At 42.6% G+C, this 15,207-nt stretch overlaps 1 protein-coding gene across 1 annotated transcript in view; it reads right to left on the minus strand.

Annotated features, from left to right (window-relative positions):
• Positions 1 to 15,207, minus strand: part of ascc3 (activating signal cointegrator 1 complex subunit 3) — a 293,488-nt gene that overhangs the window by 49,204 nt on the left and 229,077 nt on the right. The window contains exons 27-32 of the mRNA XM_084052068.1: positions 14,984 to 15,204; positions 13,053 to 13,138; positions 12,519 to 12,685; positions 10,464 to 10,609; positions 6,166 to 6,286; positions 3,957 to 4,099 (exon numbers count right to left, since the gene is read on the minus strand). Coding sequence (XP_083908194.1) covers positions 3,957 to 4,099; positions 6,166 to 6,286; positions 10,464 to 10,609; positions 12,519 to 12,685; positions 13,053 to 13,138; positions 14,984 to 15,204 — 884 coding nt within the window. The remainder of the gene's footprint in view (positions 1 to 3,956; positions 4,100 to 6,165; positions 6,287 to 10,463; positions 10,610 to 12,518; positions 12,686 to 13,052; positions 13,139 to 14,983; positions 15,205 to 15,207) is intronic.

Raw genomic sequence — 15,207 nt, forward strand, 5'->3', positions numbered from 1 at the left:
GTGGCGCTAAAACCTTTTCATGTCAAGGACCCCCGAAATGATATGTATTTGGCCGCCGACCCCCATCTCAAAATGTTTTGTTCCAGGGACCCCCAGAAGCAAAGATTTGAGTTACAAATGTTCGCTTTAAAAGAATATATATTCAAAGATTTCCACACATTTTCACTATTTTTCAAAAATAGCAGATATACAAGCTCATAGCGCGGCACTCGGTGCCGCGCTATGAGCTTGTAGATCTGCTATTTTTGAATAGCCAAAGTGTAAAATAACGCTTTTTAGCTCAAATCTAAAAAATGACACAGATGCGTTCCAGGTCTCGATGGGTTAATCCTAAAGTGTTATATATCAACACGCTCTCTCCGTTCTCCCGCTGCATCCTCCATTATGTGAGACAAGATGAGAACTCGGCGATAGTAAATGTAGGTGTAGATCTGCCACAGAGGAAAGAATTAACGTCACGGTAATACGCCCGACGTCTCAATATGGAAATAGAAGGTGAGGCTTCTCCAGCTGAGGATCATAAACAGCAGGTAATGGTATCTCTGTGTATGCAGTGGTTCATATTGCAATACTTCTGTAACTATACTCTGGTCAGTGCAGTATATTGATGATGCTGTGCCTCATTGACAAAATTTCTCTTAACCCATTAAGACCTGGAACTGTGTAATTTTTAGATTTGAGCTAAAAAGCATTATTTTACACTTTGGGCTATTCAAAAATAGCAGATATACAAGCTCATAGCGCGGCACCGAGTGCCGCGCTATGAGCTTGTAGATCTGCTATTTTTGAAAAATCGTGAAAATATGTGCAAATCTTTGAATATATATTGTTTTAAAGCGAACATTTTTAACTCAAATCTTTGCTTCCGGGGGTCCCTGGAACAAAAGATTTTGATGGGGGTCCGTGGTCAAATACATATAATTTTGGGGGTCCTTGACATGAAAAAGATTGAGCACCACTGATATAGAAACAAACGTTTTTCAGAAAACTGTTGAGATTTAGGAGACATGTAGAATCGGCTTCAGGTCTCAATGGGTTAAATGTCTACTATATTTGAGTGTAGCCCTGCTCCTAAGTACAGACCAATGCCCCGATTCATGAAACGTGTGTGTGCGTGCGGCCTAGATTAGTGTCCACACACAGGTGTATCAAATGACGAATGGCACTCGTTCATGTATTGGATGCACAAGTCTTTGTGAATCATTTGCATCGACCAACGCCAAGACAAGCACGGAAGGGTCGTGTGCAGCAAGCCTAATTATACTCCATGATATGAGGTATTGTTATTACGGTGACACTAGCAAGCTGACAACGCTTTGCATCAAAACCAAATTCAGCTAAGAAGAAGAATAACGAGTCAGACAGTGACTGTCTCGTGGAGACGCTTGCACGATCAAACATGCATGGTAGTAAACATGTCTCGTGAATGACGCCCATTGCCTCTGAATACAACTACATACTACAATATGCCGGCTTATGAGGCCATTTAGGCAGGATGCCAGGATTCTGATTCCGAACACCGACCGAGTCTTGAATATGTATCGGGTCCAAAAGTACATAATCTGAGTAAGCGTCCTGATTCTTCCTACCGTTTTTACACCTCAAGATCGTGCGGACGGCCTCCTCTTTTACATTATCATTTTTCTAATCATGTAATTTTCTGCTTCTCCTCCTCCTCCTCCCCTCCCTAAGTCCAGTTGTGCTGATGTTCCACTGTCTCTCCTCCTTTAAGCACCGGTTTTATTATAATTACAGAGGGAATCCAAAAACCAAACTTCTTGCAGGAAAAAGCCTGTGTCATCTTCCATTATATTGTCTCTCTGCATACCTTAGGTATCATTTCAAGATGTGAGCAAACGGCTCCTTTGGGCTCGGATTTCAAAAGTATGCTAATATTATTACAACACTCAATTACGGCCAGGACTGATAAAGCATGGTCTGTAATTACCACAGCATGTGAGCCTGCACACACTACACTCACACACACACACACACACACACACACACACACACACACACACACACACACACACACACAGACACAGAGACACAGAGACACAGAGACAGAGCTATAAACAGTTCAGAAATGAGGAGGAAATGTATCAAGTGAATTATTCTCTCGGAATTAGATTGTTCTGCCACATATATTAACGGCCGTTTACCGCGTGTGTGTATGCGCACACGTGTGTGTGTATGCGTGTGTGTGTGTGTGTGTGTGTATGCGTGTGTGTGTGTGTGTGTGTGTGCCCGTGCCCGCGGAAAGCATGTGTGTGTGAGAAAGAGGCGAGGGGGGGAGGCGGGGGGTGGGCAGCATTTTTACGAGCTTGGGTTTGATGTCAGGGCTCTATATTTCCTTTCTAGCAGTGTGAAAGGCGACTGGCCCCATAAAACATGTTAACGTCCACCTTTTTTATGATGCCAGCCCCCCCAAACTGTGACTTTTAAAAGGCCCCCAATTTGAGGGATTACACGTCGGACACACGTTGGCCACATCAATACCTTCCTGCCCCTCGCCCAGCCTGACCGGAGGTGACTCGCTCCGTCCGTGTTAAGACCTCTCTTCGGTGTGTATGTGTCCATGTGCTCGGTGTGTTATTTGCGTTATGACATTAAGCATGAACTTGTCTGTATTAAAATGTAGGGTAAGTGATTTTTTTTGGTTAAAACAAAAAAAATGGTGTTAAAATAGGCCTGTCAAAAAAAATCGATTCATGAATAAATCGCGATTCTTAATGCCACGATTTTAAAAATCGAATCAAAATATTAAAATCGATTTTTATTTTATTTTTATAAGTTAGTACCTTTTTCACTGGCACTTTGTCTGAAATCAATGTCAGAAAGACTGACTGACATGATCTGGCTGCATTGAAGTGTATGATTCAACTTTTCATGGTTTATATTATATTAAAATGTTCTAGTATAATTAAAGCAAAGTGATTTGGGGTAGAAAATCGCAATAAATCGCAGAATCGAATATCAATTAATCGCAGAATCGCAATTTTAATCGAATCGGCACCCTAGAAAATCGCAATAAATCGCAGAATCGAATCGAATATCAATTAATCGCAGAATCGCAATTTTAATCGAATCGGCACCCTAGGAATCGATTTTGAATCGAATCGTGAGGTAAGTGAATCGTGACACCCCCAGTGTTAAAAGGTTAAAGCACTATATTGTGATAGTAATCATTGCTACAGAGTGTTTGTTCAGTAACAGGAAGTCTCCCCCTGTCTCTCCAGCTCTTTAATAAACAGAAAATACATTTTCAAGTCGGTTGTAAAATCTCAGCCAATCAGGAGAGAGTACCCATTTATCAGCTTAATTTTTATAATGTTCCAGCTACAATTTTGTCTGCTTTTTTCTTTGTGTCATCACTTTCAATTTCACTTGTTTAATATGTATCCTGAATGAGTTCTCTATCCTGATTGGACAAAATGCATACAAACCTGAAAATGCATTTTCTGTTATTATTAAAGAGCTGGAGAGACATGGAGACTCCTGTTAAGGGAACATGTTTTACTCAAATCTTTGCTGGGGAGTCCCTGGAGTCCCTGGAACTAAATATTTTCAGATGGGGGTCCGCAGCCAAATACATATAATATTGAGGGCCCTTGACATGAAAAAGGTTTCATGCACCACTGATATATACTGTGGCAACATACGTTTTTCAGAAAACTGTTAGGATTTAGAAGACATTTGTAGAATCCTCAGAAGCAAAGATTTGAGTTAAAAATGTTCGCTTTAAAAATATATATGTTCAAAGATTTGTACAAATTTTCAAGATTTTTTCTAAAATAACAGATATACAAGCTCATAGCGCTATGAGCTTGTAGATCTGCTATTTTTGAATAGCCAAATACATATAAAATGACAGAGATGCATTCCCGGATTGAACAGGTTAATTGCTTATAGGATCACAGCTGGTGGGACTTGGTTGGTGGGGGCCTGTTGCGTACCTCTCTCTCGTCCTGGTGCAGCCACTGTTTGGGGTCGCCCTCAGAGGCCAGGTAGGCGATCAGGTCCAGCGCCGTGAGGCGCGTCTGCCGCCGCGAGGACACGAAGATCAGCACGGGTTTGGCCGGGGAGTGGCTGCGGATCGCTGAGGAAGTAAGGGATGGAATATGGAACGCACGTTAGTTCATAGATCTCTATCTGTGAGTCCTAGGAATCTATGTATACATACAGTATGTACTGTATATCGTTGTTGTCGGGCAGAAACCTCCTTAGCTCCATACCGTAACACAAAAGTAACACAAAATAGAAGATCTGCAAGCGCTTTGAGCATGTCGATCAGCTATTTTTGATGCTTTCGAATTTGAATCCTGTGCTACTATGTAACCTAACAACGCGTCGTGGGTTCCCTCCCCTCATCTCTCTTTACCCAATTCCTGTCAGCCTACTGTCCTATCCATAATAAAGCATAAAAAACCCAAAATAAATATTATGAAAAAAAAGATTTTGAATCCTGAAAAGTAACTGATAGTTATTCTTGTTTTTGATCATAATTTGTCTAGTGTCATAACCTTCTTAAATGTCAAATTAATATAATAGTGTCATGTTCTGCCCAATCTGGGAACCCATCGCCAAATAAAAAGGAAAAACAGCGCCCTCTGCTGTTTTTTACTCTTTCACTTGGCTCTGGGAGGAGCTCAACGTAGCACCCGTGCGCAAGGAAACCAGGGTTTTGGTCTGCCCTCAGCGCTCCACTTCCGGTGGTACAATTATGTTTCATTCCCACTAACAATATTTCTACACGGAACACTAACACCACTTCTCCCAGAGAACATGGATCGTTTTGGTTATAAGCCCACTTGTTTCTATGATGAAAGAGCAAGTTAAAATGTGAATATCTTTCTGTGGTTTTGTCTGCTCCGAGGACGCTATTGTTAAATGAGTTTCGGTTTGTTTTCATTGGGAAGCGAGAACACAGACAGTAAATTCCGCCCACTACATTTGATTGGGTAAAGCGCGGCCTGCTTCCTGATCTGAAGGCACGCCCACTTGTAGGCCAGTGCGTACACGTTATGACGAACGCCCCCGACAGATTCAAGCGGAGCGCAGAATCTGTTCTTGAGAGATTATGTTCTGCCTAACTCAGCCTGGCTGCATAGTTGTCGTCTCACTGTCAACCTGACATGTTCCATCCATAAGCCAGGGCCTTACTGTACTAGCCGATATCAGGGTGCCTGCTCTATTGTCTGATAACACATGTTCTCTACAGGAAGAAATGGCTCATTCTGTCTGCGGTGTGCTATCTATCGGCTTCCGGAATTCATAATATAGCTAGTTAGTAGGGACTATTTTCAGAACATTTCATATCTGTGTTCCCTCCAATGCATAACCCTTGTTCAGTGCCACTGAGTGACCAGGTCAAAGCGTTGACCCAGACACTTGGACGGGGGTCACCTTCACCATCTACCATCATCATCTTCATCTGACGACGACGTATCATCATCATCACTCTCATCCAATCCAAGGAGTCCACCTTCGGCCGGAAACTCATCTATGTCACATCCTATGATGTCATTGTTTAACAACCCATTAAGACCTGGAACGCATCTGTGTCACTTTAGATTTCTTTAGCTATTCAAAAATAGCAGATATACAAGCTCATAGCGCGGCACCGAGTGCCGCGCTATGAGCTTGTAGATCTGCTATTTTTGAAAAATCGTGAATTATTTTTTTTTCCAAAAAACTGTTAAGATTTTGAAAATGTTCAGAAGCGGCCTCAGGTCTTAATGGGTTATGTTACCTAACTGATAACGGGCCCTGTAAAAGCCAAGTCTTTTAGTTCTATGGCGTGAGAGATGCCGACCGATGACGCGTGCCACCTGTGATACTGTAAACCTTCCCACGACCTCTCTGTCTGACTAAATACAATATTTCATTTTACCCAATGGCTGCAGCTCTCCGGCTGAATTTTCTTGTCGCCTTTCTGAAAGTTATCGGTACTTTATAAGGGTGATAGGGAAAAACAGCTCCATCAGTAACAGCTTTGGACATACGAGGTTTCCACCCGACAGAGACAATATAAATGTATTGTATATCTCGGAAACCGTTCATCTTATCGATTTCACTCGCTGAGGACGACTCACCGGTTTGTAAACATGATGGCATCAAGCGTTATGGCGGGTTATGAGCGTCGTGTGTGCGCTTGTACAGTACCTTGGTAGGTGGGCTTGTTCATGCTGGCCATGCGGGGGCAGTAGTGCTGTCCCGGGAAGCCGTTGATGTGAACCTCCAGGGGCACGGGACGCACAGAAGGACGGAAATTAAACAAGCCCACCTGTTACCGAGAGAGAGAGAGAGAGAACGAGAGAAATGACCAATGAAAGAGAGAGAGAGAGACAGACAGAGAGAATGTCAGAGAGCTAATGTGACCAGCTGGCAATAGGGAGGCCCATCTGGCTATAATGAGAGCTGTCTGTCATTGTCCCTGTGTGTGTGTGTGTGTGTGTGTGTGTGTGTGTGTGTGTGTGTGTGTGTGTGTGTGTGCGTGTGTTTCTGTGTGTGTGTGTGTGTGTGTGTGTGTGTGTGTGTGTGTGTGTGTGTGTGTGTGTGTGTGTGCGTTCCCTCTCTCTCTGAAGTGCAGCCCCAAAGCAGCAAGGCAAGACCGTTGTCTTCTTGCCCTGTTCCATAATCTCCGGCGTGGCGTGGTGTGGCGAGGCCCTGGTGCGTGTGTACACATAATCTAAAAGGCCTTGGATAATGGATTGGCCAACCAAACACACACACAGTGGCCCACAGTCTAAACAACAGCCAGCCAGCCCAGCCCAGCCAGGCGACCGGCCGGGCCGGCCAGCGCAGATTTATGGATGAACAGAGCCAATCTGTCTGCCAGGGCCTGAAACCAGGGACAGGCTGCTCATCTGCAACAGTTATACAACATTTACACAACCGTGCTCGCACCCCCACCCCTCCTCCCCCCCTCTAGACCGACCTGTAGCGGTGTAGAGGACTCTAGGCATGGGATCAAAACCTCAGGGCTATGAGGGCGAGATACTCCGTGTGACCTCGCTGTGATGAGGAAAAAGTACAATTAATCCCTGCAAACAATGGCCTAAATTGATTGTGATTATGATGATGGTTGCGGCGAATGAGAAAAAGGAAACAAAGTTGGGTTGATTTTTGGTCGTTTTTTTTTTGCACTTAACCATGGCGCCCCTGTTATCCAGTGGTGGAAAACGTACACATTTGTTTTACTTAAGTAAAAGTATCAATTCTGCAGAAATACTCTTTTACAAGTAAAAGCCCGGAATAAAAACTGTGCTTGGGTAAAAAATACAAAAGTATGGGTATCTAAATCAAAAGTAGAAAGTACTCATTATGCAGAATGTCCTGTGTTACAAGTATTAAAATGTATTAAAATATTTTGAAAATAGCAGATCTACAAGCTCACAACGCGTCGCATCGCGACGCGTTGTGAGCTTGTAGATCTGCTATTTTCAAAAGATTTTTATTATACATTTCGGCTATTTTCAAATGGCCGAAATATATATAGGGCTGAAGTGGTTACTGTATGTTTTGTAATAATAATCACAATTTACAAATGAACTAGTAACTAAAGTTTTCAAATAATTGTAGTGGAGTAAAAAGTACAATATTTGCCTCTGAGACGTAGTGGAGTCGAAGTAAAAGTACAGAAAATTGAAAATACTCCAGTAAAGTAAAAAATACCAAAAGATTGTACTTGAGTGAATGTACTTAGTTACTTTACACCCCACTGCTGTTATCATTGTGAACGTTCCTCTCTGCTACTACTGTAGCTGTCTGGGCCGAGTCAATCCCTCCACAACGCTACAGGGATTTCTGATGATTATGAGAGCAACTCAAGCGTGGCACCCAGGGAAACAAGACTCCATGCAGGCGATTACAAAGATAAAACTACAACATCTCAGCCCTGGCCAAGAACATTTGTTTATCTTAACCTATTAAGACCTGGAACGCATCTGTGTCACGTTTTCATTTTAGCTAAAAAGCATTATTTGACACTTTGGCTACTCAAAAATAGCAGATCTACAAGCTCGTAGCGCGGCACCGAGTGCCGCGCTACGAGCTTGTAGATCTGCTATTTTTGAGAAGTCCTGAAAATGTGTGCAAATCTTTGAATATATATTCTTTTAAAGCAAGCATTCTTTAACTCACTCATCTTTGCTTCTGGGGGTCCCTGGAACAAAATATTTTGAGATGGGGGTCCGCGGCCAAATACATAAAAATGTTGGGGTCCTTGACATGAAAAAGTTTGAGAACCACTGACACAGCAACATAAGTTTTTAATAAAAAACGTAGACTTTTTTAGACGGCATTTGTAGAATCGGAACCCAGGTCTTAAAGGGTTAATAACTATTATTATATATATTTGTAACTAATATGAAAGGGGGAAGCGGCAAAATGAACCGTAAAAAACACAAGAGCTATAACACGAAAACAAGAGGTTTAGGGCATACGTGGCAGCAATGCCCTCAGACTAGGGGTGTGCCGATACACTAATTTCACGAAACGATACGATACGATATTTGGCTCACAACTTCGATACGATTTCGATACGATACGATACGCACTTTTTTTATTATGAAAATATATGGAGGAGAAAAAAAGAAAATGCAAACAAATAATTCTGTTTTTGCATTACTCAGACATGCAAACTTGTAGCTTTTCAGCTACAATAGCCGTTTTGAAACCAAATGGTATGACACCTGAACCGAAAAAAAAACATGTTGTCACTCTTTTCACTTCGGGCCGTTTGCATGCCTGATTATTATGATTGTAAAAAAAAAAAAAAAAAAAAAAAAAAAATTTTCAAAAACGATATTTTTTTTTCCAAAACGATACATATCGTCGCGAAAACGTATCGCGATATATCGCGGGACGATATATCGGCACACCCCTACCTCAGACAGTACACAAACCCAAATAATACTATCCTTGACAACGAGGCAAGCTTTACAAAGCTTTCCATCAGATCCAGGAACAGAGGGGTCAAAAGGTGAGAGGTAGATTTAGTTTCAACACAACGTGTTTGTCTCTATGGGGGGAAAACCAGTGTTAACACATCGACTGCCTGAGATTAAAACATCGTTTTTCATCCCCATGCTAGAGTTTTTTTTACCTTATATTGACGATCTTTGGGGGAGCCGCGTTACGGAAGTAAACAAAGGGTGTCTGGGGGGTGGGGGGGTCTCCTCTATCCACTGGAGCGAACGCATTTTTACCGTGGTCGGCCATTTTGTTGCTACCGGCCGTTGAATAAGGCTCGTTTTCACACAAAAAAAGAAGAAATCCGAGCTAGATGTGTTTTTCTACAAAATCCTAACATAGGAGTGGACGGAAGTCAAGTTTTTTGGGATGACATCACATCTGTCCATTCCTTCTCTCAGAGTCAAGGGATCATTCCTAAGTTATGTTAGAGCAACTGTTTTTTAACCCATTAAGACCTGAACAACAGTATTCTGAAAAAAATGTATGTTTCTATATCAGTGGTATTATAATTCCTTTTTAACAGGTCGTTCATGAAAGTCCTTGCGGTCTTGTTTCCAATGAGAACCTGTGAGCAATTAAGGGTTAAGAGTCTTGCTCAGGGACAAATTTCATTTCATCGACACATATGCTGGCCTGGCCGGGAATCGAACCTGCGGCAACCAGGGCCTCTGGCTCCCTAGGCGGACTCACTAACCACTCAGCTATGGCCGCCCCTGGTGCTCAAACTCTTTCATGTCAACCAGTACCAAAATGATTTGGCCACCAACCCCCATCTCAAAATATGTTGTTCCAGGGACCCCCCAGAAGCAAAGATTTGAGTTAAAAATGTTCGCTTTAAAACAATATATATTCAAAGATTTGCACAAATGTTCACGATTTTTCAAAAATAGCAGATCTACAAGCTCATAGCGCAGCACTCGGTGCCACGCAATGAGCTTGTATATCTGCTATTTTTGAATAGCCAAAGTATAAAATAATGCTTTTTAGCTCAAATCAAAAAGTGACACAGATGCGTTCCCCGTCTTAATGGGTTAATTAAAAGACGTAAACATAAGTCCTTGGCAGGCAATGTGTTAAGACATTGAGCAGTGATTCTCAACCTCTCATAATTTCAAAGACCCCCAGTTTTATATGCATTAGGGCATTAGATGGAAACAAGTCCCCAGGATTTTTTTGTGTTATCCTTTTAGCTCAAATGTCTGACTGTACCTGTAAATATAAACAGCACGTTTATATTTCTGTCTAATAAAGTATTCAATCAATTAGGCTACGGACCCCCATTTGCTACTGTTTTTTTTTTATTTATCTCTACACTGTATAATCTATTTTTATTGTACATTTGTACACTCTTGGGAATTACAGACCCCTAACTCAAGGACCCCCAGGCTGGGGGTGCCCGCCCGGACCCCCACGTTGAGAGCCACTGACTCAGACAGGCCTGGTATGAACACTTCTGTGGGAGGTTTCACCATGTAGAAACTGACCTGTTTGATCCCCAGCCAGTCGGCCAGGTCTCGTGCGTTGGCCAGAGCGGTGGAGAGGCCGACCACACGCACTTTCCTGTTGGTATGGGAGGAGATGAAGTTGGTTCTGGACACGATGACCTCCAGCACTGGACCTCTGTCCTCCCCTGGAACGAGACAGAAAAAGCCTTGTCACAGGGGTTTCTAGCGGCGTTGATTTTGACGGCAAACTTCGTTTTAGCCATAGTCTTTTGAATAACATTTTATTTCGTTTTAGTCGTATTTTAGTCATCTGAAATGTTTTCGTTTTTGTCTAGTTTTAGTCGACAAAATATCATAAGATTATAGTCGACTAAATCTACAGTTGATCTAGTCGACTAAAATGTATTTTGGTGGTGCCTTGATGGCGTCGTAACAGCTGATTTTACACTTGGTTGCGTGCTGAAAATAGCCGATCTACAAGCTCACAACGCGCTGCGACGCGTTGTGAGCTTGTAGATCTGCTATTTTCAGAGCGCAACACCCGAGTGCAACCAAACATAAAATGACTTGTCTTTTAGTTCTACTGGATGTCTTCTCCACTAGTCCCTCACTAACATTTTAGTCTAGTTGTTATTTGTTGACGAAATTGTCAATATATTTAGTCTTAGTTTTAGTCATCGTAGCTTAGTTTTTAATTCGTTTTCGTCAGTATAAAAAGGTAGTCGACGAACATTTTTCGTCACAGTTTTTTGGTTTCTAGAGGCTGTTTCAGTGGAATGTTTTGACACACTGCAAAGGCAAACAGCTGCAACTCTAGATGACTTCTGCTCAGGGTTTGTTGTTAGTTTGCGAAATAGCTGATGTGCTTTAAAATCTATTATTCTGGACAGGAATAAGAGAGATAGGGAGAGAATTATTTTTGCTGACTAAGCTGCGGAGACTAGGAGACGGAGAGGCAGAACTGGTGGCTAATGCTGCAGACTTAAATCTACCATAACATGGTCCTGGTTTTGTCTGGGAGTTTTATAAATGTTCATCTCGATCACCCACAGCTTCCACGGTTGAATTAACTCAAGAATCACATCTTCCACAGCAAAGATGTAATATAAACAAGTTATGTATTTTCATTTGTTATTTTTATTTATTATTATTGTTTATTTATTGTTTTATTCATGTTTATATTTTTTGTGCAGCTTATTGGTCTTTCTGTTTATTCAATAAAAATAGACTTAAGTTGTTTATAACCTCAAGTTAACGGGGGGAGCAAAGGTGCTATAAATAAGACATTACTTAAAGTCCACCTGAAGATGTTTGTTAATTAACTAATCATCAGCATTAGCTGCTATTTAAGCATTAAAATGACAACTGTTTTAATGGTTAATCAACCATTTTCCCTCAAGTGTTGTCAGATAGTTTTGGTGACTGGTTAACCCATTAAGACCTGAGAACGATTCTACAAATGTCTTCTCAATCCTAACAGTTTTCTGAAAAACGTATGTTGCTATAATATCAGTGGTTCTCAAAACCTTTTCATGTCAAGGATCCCCAAAATGTATTTGGCCGCCGACCCCCTATCTCAAAATATTTTGTTCCAGGGACCCCCAGAAGCAAAGATTTGAGCTACAAATGTTCGCTTTAAAAAATATATGTATTCAAAGATTTGCAAAAAGATTTTTCAAAAAATAGCAGATCCACAAGGCCATGAGCTTGTATATCTGCAAACTATACAATAAAAACTGGTCAGACATTGACCAAATTGTTAAATTATATAAGAAAGAAGCAAACATTGTGAAAATAGCCTAACGTTGCTTGTAGATCTGCTATTTTCACTATATTTATCTGTGGAACCGAGTCAAACAAAATGTAATGCTTCAACTCTGACAATTCCAAGTGTTTGTCAGGATGGGTCCCCCAGTTATGACTATTTGGGGGGGGGGGTCCCCAGTTCAAATATGATTATTTTGGGGGGGTACCCAGTTCAAATATGATTATTTTGGGGGGTCACAGCCTGAAAAGGTTGAGAACCACTGGGTTAAGTATTCCTTCCTGCCTGGGTTCCAGGCTATAGTGAGTCTTTTGGGGTCTTAGACTCACCCAACAGGTGTATCTCGTCGATGATGAGGATGGCCACTTTCTGGACGTAGCTGCGGTTCTGCCAGCTGCGGCTCACCCCGTCCCACTTCTCTGGCGTGGTGACGATGAGGTCGGCCGCGGCGATGGCTCTCACGTCGGGGGTCACGTCACCGGTCAGCTCCACCACTCTGGAGGGAGGGAGAGAGGGGGGGGAGAAGGAGAATGCAGAGTGTTGGGTGTCAATGAGGCCCCGATGTACCACAAAGCAGATCTTTATTGCAATCTATATCACGGTTTCTCGGAACGATTTCTATGGGTCACAACACAAGTAAATATCCTCCTTTTTTCTCCATAAAAAATAAATATATTATTTCAAAAGAAAAATGTTGAAGAAAAAAATCTGAACTTTTCATCAATTAAAAACAATTCCAATGTTTTTCAAATGTATTTCCTAAATAATATAAAGAAATCAAATCATTTCCATGAATAAGTAAAAAAAAAACTTTTAAGAAGTAGTGAAAACAGCAGATCCACAAGCTCGCGACACTGACTCACTTCTTTCCCAGTTTCTCCTCTATCCGGACCTTCCAGTCCTCGATCCTCTCTCTGACCAGGGCCTTCAGTGGGGCGATGTACACCACCTGACAGTGAAAGAATCACAATGGCACTAACATTACAAACAGGAGTATAACCATGATACTTTAAAGGGATGGTTCACCCCAAAAAAATGTTTTTCCTATCGATTAGTCACCCCATGGAGACTTGAATTCATAGATATTTCTTTGTCGCATTCCTAAGCCAGTAATTTGATGACCTAGCCTGGTAAACCCCTCCCTCCGGAAATCTAATTTCCATTTGATATGAGGAGTGAGTCTGACATGGGGGCCTGATTGGCTTTTTGGCAACCCCTTCAGCCAATCAGCAGTTCGTTCCACCACAGAGCAACGCGACGCAAGGGGACTTTTGAAAGGGCCATGCTGAAAATAGGTTACATTAGTCGGATACATGAGTGTCACTGCCCGCCCCTGCCGGTTCCTCTGAATATTATTTTTTAAATAGGCTCTGTCATGATTAATTGACCACATATATGAAGTTAAACAACTAAATGCTATCCGAAAAATATCTTAAAAGTAAATTCCGTGCCACAAAAAAGAAGTGTGAGAGCGTTTTAAGACAGCGGACAAAACAGCGGACAAAGTTTTAATGGCCGCCGTTCCATTTCGCTCGGCTGCACTCGGCTTCATTCGGGTTCACTCGGGTTCCACCTGATTGGCCAACATGCGCGGTCAATCATAGAACAATGAGCGAGGACGCTGCGATAGGAGAGTTCATGTTGTGACTCCGCAGAAACGCCCAGACAGGCGCTCAGGCCCGACTCCTTCCTGATATCAAATGGAAATGAGATTTCCGGAGGGAGGGGTTCACCAGGCTAGTGATGACCAGCTGACCGGTAGGCAGCGGTTCCGGTAGGAGACACAAAGGAGACTCTTTATGTCTCCTAGCGGAACCGCTGCTGGTCATCAAATTATTGGCTTAGAACTATCCCTTTAACACCTTTCATACAGTATATACACAGTAGACTGCAGCTTAAAAGTTGCTTTCAAAGAACTAAACTAGTCACAAAAACACAGGATACAAAAAATAGCCTATGAGTAAGATTAGAACAAAAGCAGGAAGAAATATGTCCCCAGAGATAAATGTGGATGTGTAGACCAGTTGTTCTCACAGATTTTCATGTCAAGGACCACCAAATGTATAAGCCGTGGACCCCCATCTGAAAATATTTTGTGCCAGGGAATGGAATAAGGGCATAAGTGAACACAGAAGATAACAGTGGGGAGAGAGTGAACCACATCCTTTAAATAGTCATTATTATTATATTATTATCATCGTTATTATTATCATCATACATATTCTCTCATCGGGACAACGTCTAGCCAGGGAAATAATAGTGAAATTAAACGGACCCCCTAAACCTCCTAAAGGACCGCTGGGGGTCCCTGGACCCCACTTTGAGAACCACTGATCTAGACAGTATATACCATTGGTTCTCAAAGTGGGGTCGACGGGGACCCCCAGGGGTACTTGGGGGGTACCAGGGGGTCCCCAGCAAAATGAGTTAATATAGCCACTGACACAAAGTGCCACTGATACAGTCAGTGTGTGTAGATTCACATTTCACACACAAACATACTGTGTATATAAAGTATATTTCTGAGGTCCCATATCTCTGCTTTTGTCTGTTCACACGCACACGCACACACACACACACACACACGCACACACACACGCACGCACGCACGCACGCACGCACGCACACACACACACACACACACACACACACACACACACACACACACACACACACACACACACACACACACACACACACACACACACACACACACACACACACACACACACACCCACCCACCCACCCACCCACACACACCCACACACACACACACACACACACACACACAGACCTTGGACGTGGGATACTCGTTGAACACACGGAACATGGCCATCTCTGCGGCGATGGTTTTGCCGGAGCCCGTTGGCGCCCCCAGCAGGACGTTGGTGTCGCTGTGGTAGAGCGTGTGGAAGATCTGCGTCTGGATGGGGTTGAAGTGGGTGAACTTGTACAGGCTCTCATACTCCCTGTTCCCCAGGGCTGTGATGGGCAGAGGCTGGAGGTCCAGCAGCTCTG

Source organism: Gymnoscopelus microlampas, assembly GCF_963454915.1.
Source record: "Gymnoscopelus microlampas genome assembly, chromosome: 3".
Classification (NCBI taxonomy): domain Eukaryota; kingdom Metazoa; phylum Chordata; class Actinopteri; order Myctophiformes; family Myctophidae; genus Gymnoscopelus; species Gymnoscopelus microlampas.